The sequence below is a fragment of the Alosa alosa genome, chromosome 16 (genome assembly GCF_017589495.1).
Source record: "Alosa alosa isolate M-15738 ecotype Scorff River chromosome 16, AALO_Geno_1.1, whole genome shotgun sequence".
NCBI classification, from domain to species: domain Eukaryota; kingdom Metazoa; phylum Chordata; class Actinopteri; order Clupeiformes; family Clupeidae; genus Alosa; species Alosa alosa.
In genome coordinates, this window is record NC_063204.1 from 25,406,132 (window position 1) to 25,423,042 (window position 16,911).

Genomic DNA, 16,911 nt, shown 5'->3' on the forward strand with positions numbered 1-16,911 from the left:
CATTGCCAGACTCTCTCCACGACTGTCTGGGGTCATCTCACCTAACGACTTCCATGTATCTGTGCTAACATCTTCACTGACACATAGACGTGGCTTCTACTGAAGTCTGCAAACAAGTATGAGAAAGCAAAATGGTTTTTAATGCCCGTCACTGATGTTGATGTTATGCTGTGAAAACGTGCAAATGCTCTCTCACCTCTGATTTCAGCTAAGATGACTCACTCCTGAGTCATTCATGGATATTAGAGTCCACAGTGACCTTGCTGTGTGGGACCTATGCTTTATACTGACTCCTTTTCTCTCTCTCTCTCTCTCTCTCACTCCTGTTACCCCTTTGCTTTTTCCCACCTGTCGTCAATGTGTCGGCCTCCAATGTGTCACTGATCACGCACTTGTGTGTATTCCTCTGTGTGTCGGTCAATGTCTCTGTTCATCTCATCGCATCTGTACCTGCATTGATCTCTATATGATTGTGTGTGTGTGTGTGTGTGTGTGTGTGCATGTGTGTGTGCATGTGTGTGTGTGTGCATGTGTGTGTGCATGTGTGTGTGTGTGTGTGTGTGTGTGTTTTTTCACCGCATGTGAACCCAACACATGCGACTCCACTGCTCCTAGAACTAGTCAACCAGTTCTGCGATCAGGTCCTGAACTTTCTGCTCTGTCCCTACTTTCCTGCCTTAGCCCCGTCCTCCCCCGGTGTTGACTCCGCTCCCTTGCAGCGCACGGCCAGCCAGAACGCCACGGGCACATACCCGCGCAGCGCCAACTACGCCGCCGGGCCCGCCACCGCCAACTACGGCGACCCCTACCGCACCCTGCAGTACTGCTCGTCCGTGGAGTCGCCCTACAGCAAGTCGGGCCCCGCCCTGCCGCCCGAGGGCTCCCTCGCCCGCTCGCCTTCCATCGACAGCATCCAGAAGGACCCCAGGTGAGTCTCCAGGCCGACTGCAGCAGAATGCGGCTCTTATCTGGCTCTGATCCGGCCCGAATCTGGCCCTGTTTTGGTATTAAACTGTGCCAAATCAGGACATGGAAGTTATATACTGTTTTATTAATACACAATTAGAAAGTTGGGGTCAAGAAGTGCATTTCGAGTTAGGTAGTGCAAAACCTTGAGATGGAGGATCGGTGATAAAAATTGACAATTTAAAAAGTCCTCGATATCCTCAACATAAATAAAGCTTGTGGGTTAGAGGTGGATTCTGCTGCTTGAGCAACTTTATTCACTACTTCTCTTCTGTGTGGCTGCACTGGTGCTGTGAGCTGCTTAAGGGTCCCGCGAGTGCCCAAAGCTTTATCAGTCTCAGACCCGGGACAACAGCTTCCCACTCCAGTCATTCTCCTTGTTCACTAAGACTTTGCTCTCCTTGGCTGTGTAGCCTGTGATGATAAACAGTAAACGTCTGCCTCTGGGTGTTTGCTTGTGTCTTAAGCTTGGCAGAATATTGTCAATTTGTGATGAGGTACCCCACAACTCATTTTTCAACTAGGCGCCATTGACGTTTCAAAGCCTTTTCTTTATGATTTCACATAGATTTCTATGCGTTTTGTAAACAGATTGTCATTGTTTTTATCTCTATGCTATGCACACTCTGATCCATAACTAATTTTATGTGTGATTACAATCTGGAGTGAGTGCAGCAACATCATTTGATTTTATTCGTCGTTGGATCAATATTGGGAGCATTTCGAGGTGTGTGTTAATTACTAGCTCTGTTCCTTGCTGTGCTGCACTGCCTCGAGTCACAGCCTGATTTAATTCCTGTTATTCTGCCAAAGATACAAGGACAGCTTTGACAGCAGGGTTATTTCAACAGAGCCCGTGTTGCAGCACAGTGCGGATGGCCTCGGGAAAGATTATAGTGATTAGATGGCTAACCTAGTGATTTCCTGTCCATTTTATATCAAATAAATGTGGAATGTGTTTTTATCACTATTCACAAGATATAAAACAGCCATAAATTGTGTTGAATGTCAGTTAAGAGGGATGTAGCCTTGTGTTGCATCTTTATTTTCATGATTTTAGGGTGAAAGGTTGAGCGCAGTAGGCCTATTTCAAACAAATGTGCTTCGGTTGGAACAATGAAGGTAATATCATTATCCCATTGCCTTGGTCTACGCAGGTTCACGCCCCTCTGTGCTGGGATATTTGAAAATAAAAGACTCCCATTGGCATGACACAGTACCTCTGCTTTCTCCATTATTTTCGTATATATCTGGACACCTTGTTAGGTGGTAACCTTTTCATAATACATCAGTTAAGAGTCAGCATGCTGCCACACCTTTAGATCAGGCGAGCGTAGAACCACAAAAGGAAAAAGAAAAACACACAGCTCATTTGCCATCTCCCTGGGAAAGTTCAGCGGAGAACTTTCCTCTCTGTCAGTCTGCTTGATGTTTTGGACACCTCGCTCCGTCTGGTGCGGCTGTCTCCCGATAGGAGCAGCCCCGACTTGCATGTCTGGAATCAGAATGAAGCCAGGTAGAGAATGACTAAGTACATCAGCTAGTGCGCTCTGTTTCTCCTCCCCTAGTCTATTCCCCACTTCCTATTTACGCTGAGAGAGTTTCAGTAGTAGGTTCGTATGATTTACACACTGGTGCAGTTTCACGATACTAATGTTATACCCCAAACCTCTCAACATCTCAACTCAACTTTGTACTGATTGCCAGCTTGTCCTCCTTTGTGTTAAGTTTTTTGTTTTTATTCATGTTTTTTTTTTTTTTTTCAGTTATTTCAACATGCAGTCTGCAGTACTAATCCCTTACAGTACTAATGCCTTTCTATCAAATTCAGTGAACTGTTTCTGTCCCTGATCAGGATGGAATCAAGGCCAGATCAAGGTTTTAGCCAGAGCCTGCTTTGTTGCCCAGTTGGCTTTGGGTTTTTTGGACAAATGGACAGTGACATTTTCATTTAATGTCAATGACATTAATGATTTCTGTAGGTGTCCAATAGACTCTAGATTTCCAAGAACAAGTACATAACTGTGTTACATGTGTACAGTACCATGACCAGTAATGTCTTCTAGTCCTCTACACTCCCAGATTCATCACACAGCTTTTCATCATAACACAAAAAACAGCCTCTTGTAGCACTTCAATGTTTGATCATTCACTTGTCTTTCAATTAACAAGTCAATAACAATATTTACTCCGTTTAATTATATCTTAGGCCTTTGCTCATGTATAATTCTTTTGACTGACTCATTGTTAATGCAGCATTCAATTAGCAGTGATTCTTTGCTCGGTCTGTGATTGTGTTAATATAGAGGCTCAATCAAATTATTCACGGACATGTTTGTTTGGGGTCTATAAGGGAGCTTGTTAACACTGATTACAAGTGTATTGCACAGGAAAGGTGTTGATTGTTCGTTCAGGCATGGTTTACACAAGTGCCACTGGTTTCCAAAGCATTAACAAGAACTTCTGTTCCTCTGTAGCTTCTGTTTTTTTTTTATTTTATTTGCTAATCAATTTACAACCAGCATTGACATTTTGTCCATCTATTTTCATTTAAACATTGCGTCCATTAAGTTTGAAAAGAATGCGAGACAAGCAGCGCTTGAACTCGTTAATTAATCGATAAGTGCCATAGCCAGAACTCAATATTAACCCACAGCATAGAAAACAAACGGCACCGATGGCACACGGGCGACGGGAACGATTGTGGGTAACTAACGGCGACGGAGGTGATGGATGACACCAGGTGTCTGGGACGGTGCACACAAGCTCCATGGTGATGGGTAGTGAGTCTAAGGTAGAAGAGATGGTGGCGACATGACTCATTTCCCCAGAAATAGAACGGGGTGGTGTGGAGGAGCGGGGCAGGTGCCGGCAAAATATGAGGTGCGGACGCAGACATGGACAGTGAAGGGTGTGGGTGTGGGGGAGACTAGAAGGGGGTGATGGGACGACACAAACAGCAAGTGTGACGGTGATGACGGCAAGAGAGAGAGAGAAAGAGAGAGAGGCGGCTTCGGTTCCCCACTACACACACACACACACACACACACACACACCCACACATACAAACATACTAACACACACACACACATACACACACAAACACACACACACACGCACACACACACACACACACACACACACACACACACACAAACCTGACTCCATTCCAATTCCAGCGCTGGTCGCTGCTCCCCCGGAGAAAATGACCCCATTAGTGGAACTCAGCAGGCTGTCAAACTAGCCCAGATGAGGGAAGGGGGGGGCTACTGGGGGATGACACACTGACAGTCCAGAAGGAGATGGGTCCGAGCACCAATGAGTTCATGTGCTGGAATTCATATTACGTTGTCTGATGCAGGCGACCACCGCTCTGACTTATGGCATTGTGATAGACAGATACATAAATAGATAGCTACTTTATTAATGAAGTTGAAATCAAATGAAATGTTGGAATTGTTGCATTGCTACTATTGTTGCATTGCTATATTTCATTGATTTTGTTGGTTCATGTTGTTTGTGTGAAGATAACTTTTAACCCCCAACACACACAGATATGCTTGATTTAGCACCCAAGAGCTTGTGATGAATTTTCATCATTTTGCTGTGCGTCTGACAAAGAGTGCCATTTCATGACCTTTACTCCGGAAAAGGGCTCTTCAAGCAGAGGAGTACGGAGGCAAAGATATGGTGAGCAAGACAAGGGATGAGAGAGTGTGTGCGTGCGTGCGTGTGTGCGTGTGTGCGTGCGTGCGTGCGTGTGCGTGTGCGTGCGTGACTGCGTGTGTGTGTGCATGTGTGTGTGTGTGTGTGTGTGTGTGTGTGTGGGGGTGGGTGTTAGAAGACCTTTCTGTTGTGTTTTATCACTCTTCTGTTACTTTTGCTCCAATGAGGACATGCAGAGGACTGTTGACCTAAACAACCAAGATTAAACACGGGTGGCCTACTGAGTAACTAATGTCATTTATATGAAGCCAGCTATTAATTTGCATGGACAAAACTGTCAACTGCCAGAGCTGCCAACCTATTAGTTCAGCTTGGAGTGAGATTTGTTACAGGTGAAAGTGTGCGTGCATAGTGCATGCCAGAAAATGTTCAACACCTAAACAGGCTACATTATTCAATCTATTATTATTTGTAGAGCGTTCATTAGGACCTGTTATTCTGCCTTCCTGCCCTTATTTCCTCCCTCTTTGGGAGGCCCCTCTACCTGTCTGCCTTAGTGCACAGATCTTGATGTCAGTTTGATGTAAAAATCACAACATTGGAGGAAGCATACCCACAGAAAATGGCATGACAGTTGGCAGCCCTGGTTTTGGCAGGGAGTTGCTCTCCTCTCTTTGTAGTACCACTACTGAATCTTTTAATGGTAAGCACTGGGCAGCCGTGGCCTACTGGTTAGCGCTTCCGACTTGTAACCGGTTCGAACCCCGACCAGTAGGAATGGCTGAAGTGCCCTTGAGCAAGGCACCTAACCCCTCACTGCTCCCCGAGCGCCGCTGTTGTTGCAGGCAGCTCACTGCGCCGGGATTAGTGTGTGCTTCACCTCACTGTGTGTTCACTGTGTGCTGGGTGTGTTTCACTAATTCACGGATTGGGATAAATGCAGAGACCAAATTTCCCTCACGGGGTCAAAAAAGTATATATACTTAAATTTATACTACCGGACCAAACCAGCCTATGTCCAACCTTGCATACAGGCCCAAAGACAGAGAACATGAAGGGTCAGCCCCACAGTGCTGTAGACAGACAGACAGACAGACGGAGTCAACAGGAAGGTGTGTGGGTCTCTGTGCTCTGTGCAGTGAAGGTGAAGTAAAGGAACCTAAGACGTCTTAAAACACCTAACTATCAGATGGGGATGGGAGTTTTCACCTCAGATCCTTTCACTGCCCTTGGCCAAAGCATCACAATCAACGGCAAATAACAATGCCCCTGTGTGTGTGGTTACTACCAACCAAGCTGGGGTGGAGACACAGACAGGTGGGGGTGGGGTGGTAGCAGGAAGGGGGGTAGAGGAGTCAATGAAGACAAATGGATATGATTGAGTGCCACTATTGATTCCCTCCTGCCGCTGCGATGCACTGGGCCCGTTTTTGTTTGTGTGCCAACGCCGACCCCGGTCCTCTCACTCTCACTGCCATCGATCGCTCTGCCGCGGCCTCAGCCTGTACTTAAACACAGTCATTATCACTTTAAGCCCCCAGAAAAGCCTTTGTCCCCCACATTCCCATCTCCAGCCAGCACCAGAGGACCCAGAACTGTCATTCCGTCCTTCTGCTGAGAGAAGCCACTTCGGAAGGCTTTGTGCATTGACTTCTAGCACACAAACGCCTTTTCTGGATTGACGGCTAAGTGCATTTTAGCATTTTAGTGTCTCGCGCGAAGCCTGTTTCTGACAGCAGTAAGTGGTTAAGGCAGAGGATTGTTAAATAAAAATCCAAATCCTTGGCCATATGTGGGTCTCACTAGGGTGTTATGTTCCCAGTGCTTCTGCCTGGTTCAGCAAGACTTTCCCCTCATTGAGCACATTGTTGAGGGAAGGTGTCATTGAAGTCAAGCAGATTGAGTATTCCTACTGATCTGGATAGAATGCGATGTTGCCATTCTATCAGTATTCTTCTCATCCTGCCGTTGTTGGCCACTGATTTCATCATTGTCCATATACAGCTCACCCATGCTGGCTTATTAGATCATTGTTACAGATAAGTGTATGGGGAACCACTGGACTGAGTTGCTGCCACTTGGTATCACTGTGTGAAAAGGGGTGTTTTCAGAAGTATTAGGACTAAGTTAGTGTCAGCCAGACCCTGCTGGTTGGCAGTTCTACAGGCACTTGATTTAGTTTGTTTTAGACCGTTAATGATTTTCTTTAGCCTATATGAATTGAGGCATAAATAGGCTCAAAGGCTCAGGCCCAAAGTTACATTTCATTTGTTTATTTGTTTATAAATAAAACGTGTAAATCTGTGCTCTCGTTTTGATGCAGAATTATATTTTGTATACTGTAGGTTGCTATTGTGTACATGTAGCCAATACAAATTCATGAATCTGATCTGTATTTGTGTAGAACAGTTTGTGACAATACAATCTGTTGCCAGAAGTCTGAAGAGGCTTCTCCCCACATGAATCCTCTGTGTTGCCTAATTATGACACTGTCCCTTTAAGAGGTTTTAAAGGATGCCTGATGACATCATGCATTGCTGTAGCACACAATTCTATTTTCTATTGTATGCCTGATGCAAAAATGACTGGCTATTTGTCAGAACCGTTTTAATGTATACTGACTCTGTAACACGGTTATAAGTATGGGGTGGTGTATGAGAGGGTAATTAGAGATGTGTGACCAAGCGTATTTGGTCTAGACAAGTGTTTTTTCAGTACCGCCTCAAGTGCAGTCACACTCTTACACACCTCCTACATACGCTCTGCCACTGCTACAACACCGCCAGAGACAAAAAAGGCAGTGTAGCTTCTTCATGCTAGAGAATACACACACACACACACACACACACACAGACACACACACACAGACACAGACACACACACACACACACACACACACACACACACACACACACACACACACACACACACACACACACACACACACACACATCCACACCAAAGCGTTTCAGTGACCACACCGTCAGCTCACTGCCAGTATCTAGCCTATTAGAATCCTCTCGTGTGTTCCTGTGGGACGGACAGTGAAGGTTCAGAGAGAAAGAGAGAAGGATAGAGTAAAGGAAATGGAGAGAGCAAGGTAATGAGAGGGAGGAAGTGGGAACACTCTCAGGTGAATTTTGTTGTGTGTGTGTGTGTGTGTGTGTGTGTGTGTGGGCCCCTGCTGTTCTGAAGGATGCTTGAGTAGCATGCAAGAGTGTCATTATGCAGTGACCTCTCTCATTCGGATTGGACGAGGAGAGGTACTAGTTAATGAATGCGGGATAAGAGAGGAGCGCTTTCTGCTGAGCAGGGGTGCATCACTCCCGCCAGCTAGTTCAAAGCTACACACTCCCAAGACTGAGGGGGGTGGAGGGTGGGAGGTTCACTGCCTACCAGCTTTCAGAGTCTGTCTTTTTCTTTGTGTGTGTGTGTGTGCGTGTATGTGAGTGTGTGAGAGAGAGAGAAAGAGAGAGAGAAATTGAATATTTTGTTATTCAGTAAGCACATTTCATTATTCCTGAATAGACTTACAATGTTCGCTACCAGTTGTTACATTGCAGCTAATAAAAAAAACTAGTCACATATGACAGCTTACTGTCGTCTAGACAGAGCTTCAGCAACACCGCCCCATTTTGTTAGACTGACGCCGAAAGAAGTTCATTGAGACTTCCTCTCCTCTCAGTGTACTATAAATTAGTGTGAACTTATGCAACACTGGCTTCTGTCACTGAAATGTAATTCAAAAAAGTATAAGCTGTGTGAAGAAACAGTTGGAGAAGTTGGTCTCCCCTCTCTAGGCAAGGTATAAAGGTTAGACACATGCCCCTGGTGGTGACAGGAGGAATAGCAGTGGCAGCAGCTAAGTGTAAGGCAATACTCCGATAGGCTGCCGGCTTTAGTTTCACTGTTGCAGTGATGAGAGTTGCATGGAAAAGTGTTTTGGTGGCACTGATATCAAAGAACACTGGATTGAGCATCTTATTCCACAGCCATATTTGGCAGCCATATTCAAGGGGACCTTTTTGCCTTGTTAAAAATCCTCTAGAAAAACATAGCCGTTCTGGGCAAGGATTTTGTGTTTGGCTAAATGATGAGAGTGTATGAGTTGATGTCGATGATATAAAAACACTTTTAGGTTGTTTAATATCACTGAGAAAGTTGTGAATTTTGCATGTAAGTCATGATGACATTGACATTCTGAATACTTGTGCAGTCTGTATCAAAAATAAGAAATTCTGCCGCCCTATAGTATATCTTAACACATCACCCAGACGGAGCTCCTAATGGTAGGGATGGCTTACTGTGGCTAAATCAGCCTGCAGGACATCTCCCTTCAGGGTCAGTCTGATGCAGATGCCTGTGACCTTGTTGATAAGCCGGTAGCCTCCCTATCAAATCTGTATGCTTCAGTGGCCTGTGCTGGATCACAGGATCATAGCTCCACACGGCTGCACTCAGAGCTAACGAGTGGACGGTGCTCTGCAGCTAGTAAGGGGACCTTTGTCATGAAGAATAAACAATGAATGGGTCCTGGTGCTGAATAAAGGAAACACAACAAATTGTTGATGGCCATAAAATAAGAGCTGCTAGAGATGCTATATTGATAAAATAGCACACTTGTTTCAGTGACATCTGTACACAGAATGGAGTGATTGGTTGTTTGACTATGCACTGCTGAAATTACACTTTGGCCTCGTTTGCAGATATGTTCTCCAGACTTTAGACTGTAACGTTATCTCGAATATACAACAACGTAGGCAAATGTTCCTTTCCCACCTGGAAATTCTTAGAATATTAAGTAATTGCAACTGGAATTACTGGTTCAGGAAATACATCTATTTTAGCTGTAGTACACCTTGTGCGTGAATAGATGAGACAACTGTTCAAATGTCCCATCAACCAGAAGATCATCTGGCACTTCTACTGTTCACAAGGCATCTGAGGCATCAGACTAGCAGACTAAGGCATCAGCGGCTAAGCCAAATCTGCAGTGACAACGAAACAATTCTGATTTATTTAGAGTCTCCAGCATTTGGCATTCAAGTAGACATGTGCATTGTTTCCTGGGGATCAGGATCAATAATGACTAAATAGAACCGTATTGTTTATGAGCATGCCACATCAGTGTGTTTGAATCACAAGTGAAAGCCCTGCTCTGAAGATCGGGGGTATTATTTAGAATAGAGGGGTGGGCGTGTAATAGTGCCATTCACACTGGAGCGGAAACCTAGAGCATCTTTTGTTTACCTTTTCTGAAAAAATAAAACACGTCGCTGCTGCCAACGGTTAGCCGCGCTGATAGCCCCTTGTTTTCCACGGCAATGAAGTTGTCAGGCTTTGTGTAACCAAATTTCGGCTCCTCTTGTTTATGGTAATTATGGCCCTTGTCAGCGGCTCCATTAGCGTCCATCAAGTCTATTATGACCGATGGGCAGCGTGGACACAAACGCATGGGGAATATACATGTAGTTTTTTATTGCCATTGTTGCTATCCTCGTCTGTTTAAGCCAGGTCTTTGTCTGATGTTGACTGTTTTAAGGCCATATCCATTTGATTTTTTTACTTCAATATATCCACAGGGAAATCAGTTGGAGTAGGAGATGACATGTAGTGCACGTCTGGCCTTAGGTCATATCCTTTTCCTGAATTCGACGACCATCTTGGAGCTGTCCCATTGTTGAATGTAAATGTTCTCTGTTTATCTCTGTGACGAGCGGAGTGGAACGTCGATGGGTTTGCTGTTTCGGCCAGAATGAATGGTCTCGCCTGAATAACTTCAGCAGGGACGCTATTGACCAGGTGGAGCCTATAGACACTCAGAAACAAGTTCCCACCCTTCAACACTCCCCCGAATCAATGCACTGGAGTAAGGGAGGGAGCGGGAGGCTCAAGGTTAATGTATGTCTGCCTGTGTCAGCTTCTCCAGGTTAATTCTGGTGACATTCCGGAAGCCTTACCTAAGGATTACTGGAAACATGTTGGCTAAGCAAAATGATATCTTGGATTTTTTCGTGGTCGCCACTTGGTCAAATAATTATTTCCCCTTCAAAGCAGATCTCATGCATTATGATGTCGAAGTTGAGTTTGGTCCAGTCAAGCGTGATGACGTGGAGTTCCGTTTGATAATGCCAGGTGTGAGGACACTTAGGTCATAAATCTTCCGTCTCTCGCCGGAGAAAAATGTGCCCATGCCCACTCGCTCGTCGCAGTCTTGTCTTGATGGTGACCTTTCGCACCAACATGGAGGAAATCAAGCATTCACAATCAATTACTTGACTCAGCACAGCATGGTAATCATTCCACAGAGCTTAGCACAAAAACGGGTTAAGCATAAAAAAAAATAAAAATCGCCATCACGGTCAATGTTACACATTGTCCTGTAAGAGAACCACACTTTTGTTTTGTTGTTTTTTGTCCTCTATCTAAGTATTATCACACTTTTTCTTCATTCTCCTTCTTTACCTTTTTAAAATCTTGTCATCCTCAGCCCAACATCAGTTTTTTGCTGACTCATTTTATTTTTATCCTTTCCCCCCTAACCAAGCTGACAGGAGAGTGTTTTGGTTGTGTCTGCTTCCTCTGATAAGAGAACAGAGGACTCTTAATCATGTATGCTGCTCAGATGCCAGCCCCGTCTTGATTGCGAGTCGCTGCTTCCGCATGAGCAGAAAAATGGCTGATGTTTACTAACAAGTACTTTTATTCATCTGTGTAGTGAAGGGCCACAGGGGTCACACACATGGCTTGCAGTATGTAGAATATCTTTCTTAATTTTTGCATTTTAAATCTTGCAGTCATCATTTCCTTTTGTTCATTCTTTTTAATTAATTGTTGTCCACTTGTGTTTTCCTTGTCCATCTTTCTTTTCATGTCATGTTAGTTTCTGCTTCTCTTCCTCTTCATGTCCACCTCCATACCATGACATGCCATGTCCGATCTTGGCATTGTCTGTTTTAAAACACTGGTGTTGTAGCCTGGAAAATCCAGACCCTGGTAATCTAGAAAGATTAAGGGTCTGGCCACGAACAATGTAATGGCCCAACTCGAGGGGCGGCAACAAGCATGCATTTAAAAATCTCACTGCACGCAATTGGATAACACCAGACCATGTTTACTCTGAATGATTTCGAACTTCGACGCAATCAGATAACACTACGACCAATGTGTACTGTCCTCCAACGTTGCAGCGCTGTCTTCATCAGTTTAGCTGGTTCCCAGGAATTTGGGGTAAAAGTAACGTGCGTCATTGCTCATTGCCAGAGTGTCTCGCAGAGACAATTCCATTGTGCTCTCGCGAGAACTCTGGATTTCCAGGGTACTGGTGTTGTGCTGTTGTAGTGAAAGACATTGTGTCTGGCTCTGACATTGTGTGCTTTGAAACATTAACACTATTGATTAACAGCTTTGCTAGCCTGTCTCGACCTGGCATTATTCGATTGAAATGTGTTGTTGCGTTAGCAGTGCTAGATAGCCTGGTGATTCCCCTCGTGCTCTGTATCCTGTAATGCAAATCTAATGCTCACCCTGCACACAAACAATGATGAGGTCCCACTAGATCACAGCATCTTTTCTCAATCCTAACCAAAACATAGTAACAAGTCACACAAGTTGTGATTTTTACTCATTATCGCCTCATACAAGTAAGGCAGCCCTAGCACCAGAGTGGCTAGGAATTCTTATCTGTATTTAGCATTAGGTGCATATATTAAGTGTTACTTATGTAGTTTATGGCAACCCAAATCCTGTTTTAAGGACTCTGAGCTGTGTCCAAGCTGCCAGAGGTGGGCCATGTCTGGGCTGGGTAAGTCTGATAATTACCTTGGCTGTGCCGTGTTGCGTTTGACATTCACCATATGCCAGCGCCGACTGCAAGGCACAGCACCAGCCAGCCCCGCTCCACTGCAGGTGACCCACTCTGCCCCGCTCTCCAGCGGGCTATCAGTCACTGTCAGGAGACCTGGCTGACGTATCCACACAGGCAAGGACACGTGCACGCATACACACATGCATATTATCATTGGCCATTCCTTACCTTAGTGCTGACTATGACGTACATTTGTAGCCTACAATATTCATTTATTCACTTGTCTGAAAGAGGCTGGGGCTTAGTACACATTGAATATCAGTGTGCTGAAACAAATTGATAGTTAGTGTATTACATTGTACTTAATGATCTATTTACAATGTAATAAGAGCTAACGATGGGTAGTGCAGGTGATAACAGATTTGATAAGTTCAGTGTCTGCTTTTCATTTGCCCTCCATTGCCCCACAGGGAGCAGCATAAAGCAGCGTGCATCTCCAAAGGCCAGCCGCGTGGGCATGGCTCTGTAATGCTTCTGTGGTGGAGACACATCTTCTCCTGCTGCATGCAGCATGGAGCACGTCAGCCTTATTCATCAGGCCATGCTAGGCGAGGTGGGGCCAGCCAAGAAGAGGAGAGGCGAGGCGAGGTGTCCATCTCGTCTGGGGCGCCGGCTCCTTTAATATCTTCAAAGGGACCCCGCTCTCAGTGGCGCTGGCCCCGCGCGCTGACCCGCGCCCAAATGAAAAGCAAATGTTTGCTGCGAGGATGCACTCAGTGCCCGTGTGAGTCATCAGGCTCCCGCTTTCTGTTTTGCCTTGCTCACTTCCCCATGACAGGAGTGTGTGTGTGTGTGCTTGTGTGCACGTGTGTGTGTGTGTGTGTGTGTGCTTGTGTGTACGTGTGTGCTTGTGTGTGTGTGTGTGTGTGTGTGTGTGCTTGTGTGCACGTGTGTGTGTGTGTGTGTGTGTGTGCTTGTGTGTACGTGTGTGCTTGTGTATGTGTGTGTGTGTGTGTGTGTGTGTGTGTGTGTGTGTGTGTGTGTGTGTGTGCTTGTGCGTATGTGTGTGCTTGTGTACATGTGTGCATGTGTGTGTGCGTGTTTGTGTATGCGTGTGTGTGTGTGTGTGTGTGTTTAGTCTCCCCCTCTTATTTGTTTTCTCCCTTAGTCTTCTGAAGCAAGTTCCCACTCGGGAAAATGTGTGCTACTTGTGCAGACAGGCCTTCATATTATAAACCCACCACCATGAACTCACCGCTCTAATTATTCCACCTTTAAAACTACATTTCCCACGCCCAGGGTGGCATCAGCAGAATGTTAAGGAAGAAAACAGACAAAGACATCATTTCAGAACATCAGACCTATTGCGAGAGCCAAATGTACAAACATTATCTGTGAATTTTTACAACTGTTGATGGTTGTCATTAACCAAACGTTTCACTAACACATTTTGCCCTGGCCTTGCTAACCCTGGGCTTTTGACCACACCTTCACCTTTCCGTCTGAAGTATCTGTTTTTTTGTGCAACTGTGCACATGCACTGTAGCCTGAAAGCCAGCCCAAACTTCACCTGCCAACAAAATTTGAGGGTGGTAAATTTGGTCTGGAGTGGTTCCAGTTTGGTTTGAAAAGTCTATATAATTAATTATTATTATTAATATATTAATATTTGGGCAAAAGCTTTAAACGATGATGGACAGCTGAGCAACAGTGAAGTCGTCCTCCACGTCACCTGAACACACCTGAGTTGAGCTTGAGCTGCTGGAGAAGTGAGATGTCTATATTACGCTATTGTGTCTGTTATCAAGATATTGACAGCGCTATAACTTTTAAAAGACGAACAGAAATCAACGCTTGAGACATTTCACATCCTCACATTGTGTGGGCGGAGTAAATTCCGGCTGGCTTCCAGGTGAGGTTGAAACATGCCCCATGATCAAATCCACATGGCGTGTTGCCAGACTGAAATTCTGATAGGAATCAAGTTTGGCTACGCCAGGCTGCATACACTGCAGATTCATGCAGTTTTGCACTCAAGCTGGGGCCAGTAGATTCGCACGCAAGTCATTTCACATTCATTCACACACACACCCACACACTCACACATATGCACTCACACAGAAAGAACGACTCACACGTGGACAGTAACACGCGCATGCGCACACACACACACACACACACACACACACGTCATGACTCCATAAGCTGAAGACCCACTGCCCGTCTTTGGCTCACACCCATAACACAGTTAGCCGTGTTGCTTATTGATTTATCCTGTGAAAGGGGGCACAGGGTTGTGCAGTGCCTGTTTTAGAGTGCTGTCTCCTATCTTCACCTTCTCTAACAACCCTTAATTCAGTCCAGGGTTGTCAATAGCCATGTATTAGACCTAAACCAACGCTCAGGGGAAGGGGAGAAAAACCGACAGGTACTTACTAAAGTGCTTTCCAGGCATTAGAATGATGACAGGCTGTGTGTGTGTGTGTGTGCTTGGTTTGATCGTTTGCATGTTGTTTGCACATTATTACTTCCCTTCCAAACAGTAATCCCCACAGGACAAGTGAACACATCATGGATTTTATTTTATTTCTCTTCCATCCATAACGTGTTATCGAGGTGTTAGCCCTTTCACTGCCCGGTATATTTGCAGGCTTTCTCTAATACTGTGCATCCATTTGCATGAGAACTGTATCTTTGAGAGGAAAAATGTGGCGATGCTATGCTACGCTAGCTTTCCTCTGTCACTGTAAAAGCGTTGCGGGTTTAGCCTGAGCTAATCCTCTTCAAATGTGTTTGAACAAGTGCAGGTTCTCTGTGTCCTTGACACACAGTGGAGCGGCAGATTCTCTTTAGTCATGCTGTTAACGCACAGGGCTTTGGAGTGGGGAATTAAGCCAGCAGCCTTTGATCATTTTACATTGGAAACCAGACAGTTAAGACTTGAATAAATTGTTTTTTTTTACCCCCTCTTTCTCTCATAGTGGTCAAGGGCATATGACCATAGTGGGTCATAGTGGGGTGTGCAATTTGCGTCACTGATGTCCGTCACTGCAGTATTTTAAGTGGCGTTTTAACCGTCATTTCCCAAAACAAACAGTGTCCACTGTACGGTGGGGAATTGTTTTCCTAAGTGACAGATCTTTCTGGTAGAAATGAGCAGACAGCTTTGAGCGTAGCTTTAATGCAACAGACGTGACATTGGTCCATATGGTGTTGAGTCTTACACTCTGCTGAGACGCAAGGCGACGCTATCTATTGTGACAAACGGAATCCCATGGTGGCCATGGCCGAGAGAGGATAGCATCTGTCCGTGCGGAACACAAACAAACAAACAAAAACACAGACTGACAGATAAACACAGATAATTATAGTCTCCTCCCTTAGCGATCCACCCACCCTACACACACAAACACACACACACACACACACACACACACACATACACACACACACCTCTACTCTCTCATCTCAACATCCTCCCATAGCGATCCACCCACCCTACACACACAAACACACACACACACACACACACACACACACACATACACACACACACCTCTACTCTCTCATCTCAACATTTAGTATATCATGGCATAATTGCCTGATGTGGTCATGCTAATATTATTATAAAACAGCCATGGTCTGCGGCCATGCCAGGGGTGCCCGGCCACTGCAGAGGGCATTGACAGGCCGCTGTACACACACACACACACACACACACACACACACACACACACACACACACACTGCTCTCATGGCACATTGGCAACAGGGATGGCTGAGCTGATCTGGGTAGTGGGGTGTGCAATATGTGGAGAATAGGACATGGAGAGCAGGGAAAGAGGGAGAGAGAAAATGAGAGAGAGAGGGAAGGTGGGAGAGAGAGAGAGAGAGAGAGAACTGCCACTTCCCAAAGGAACATTTGGAGAGCCATGAAAATATAATTGGAAGCTGTCAGGTGCAGTGATGAGTTGGAATGTCTGTCTGTGTTGAGCTGTGGTGGAAATGAGTAGGTTTTTCCACCTCTTCTCTCTTTCTACATTTCTACTCATCAGTCTCCATCCCTCTCTCTCTCTACTCGTCTGTGCCTCATTGTCACTTTCTGTACTCATCTCTCTCTCTCTCTTTTTCTCTTTCTCTCTCTCTCTCTTTTTTTCTCTTTCTCTACTCATCTCTGTGTCTCTCACTGTCACTGTTCGTACTCATCTCTCTCGTTTTACTCATAACTTGCTTTCTCTCTTTCACACAAGCACACACACACACACTCTATCAATCCTCTCTTCTTCTGCTCACTTCTCTTCCTCTCTCCCTCTCTTCTCTGTACTTGTATTCAAATCATTCTTTCTCTCTCCTTCCCTCTTTTTTCCTCCACTTTTCATGATTTCTTCATTCACTTCTCACGTTCTCTCTCTCTGTCAGTCTCCCTCTCTTAACACCCCTCCCTTTTCCCCTCCTCCTATTATCCTTTCCTC

At 45.2% G+C, this 16,911-nt stretch overlaps 1 protein-coding gene across 5 annotated transcripts in view; it reads left to right on the forward strand.

Annotated features, from left to right (window-relative positions):
* ctnnd2a (catenin (cadherin-associated protein), delta 2a) overlaps positions 1-16,911 on the forward strand; it is a 287,423-nt gene that overhangs the window by 155,402 nt on the left and 115,110 nt on the right. For 4 of the 5 annotated variants that reach the window (XM_048266125.1, XM_048266123.1, XM_048266128.1 and 1 more), the window contains one exon: positions 616-928. In XM_048266125.1, the coding sequence (XP_048122082.1) occupies positions 616-928 (313 nt within the window). The remainder of the gene's footprint in view (positions 1-615; positions 929-16,911) is intronic. The other variant, XM_048266126.1, reaches the window with a different exon arrangement.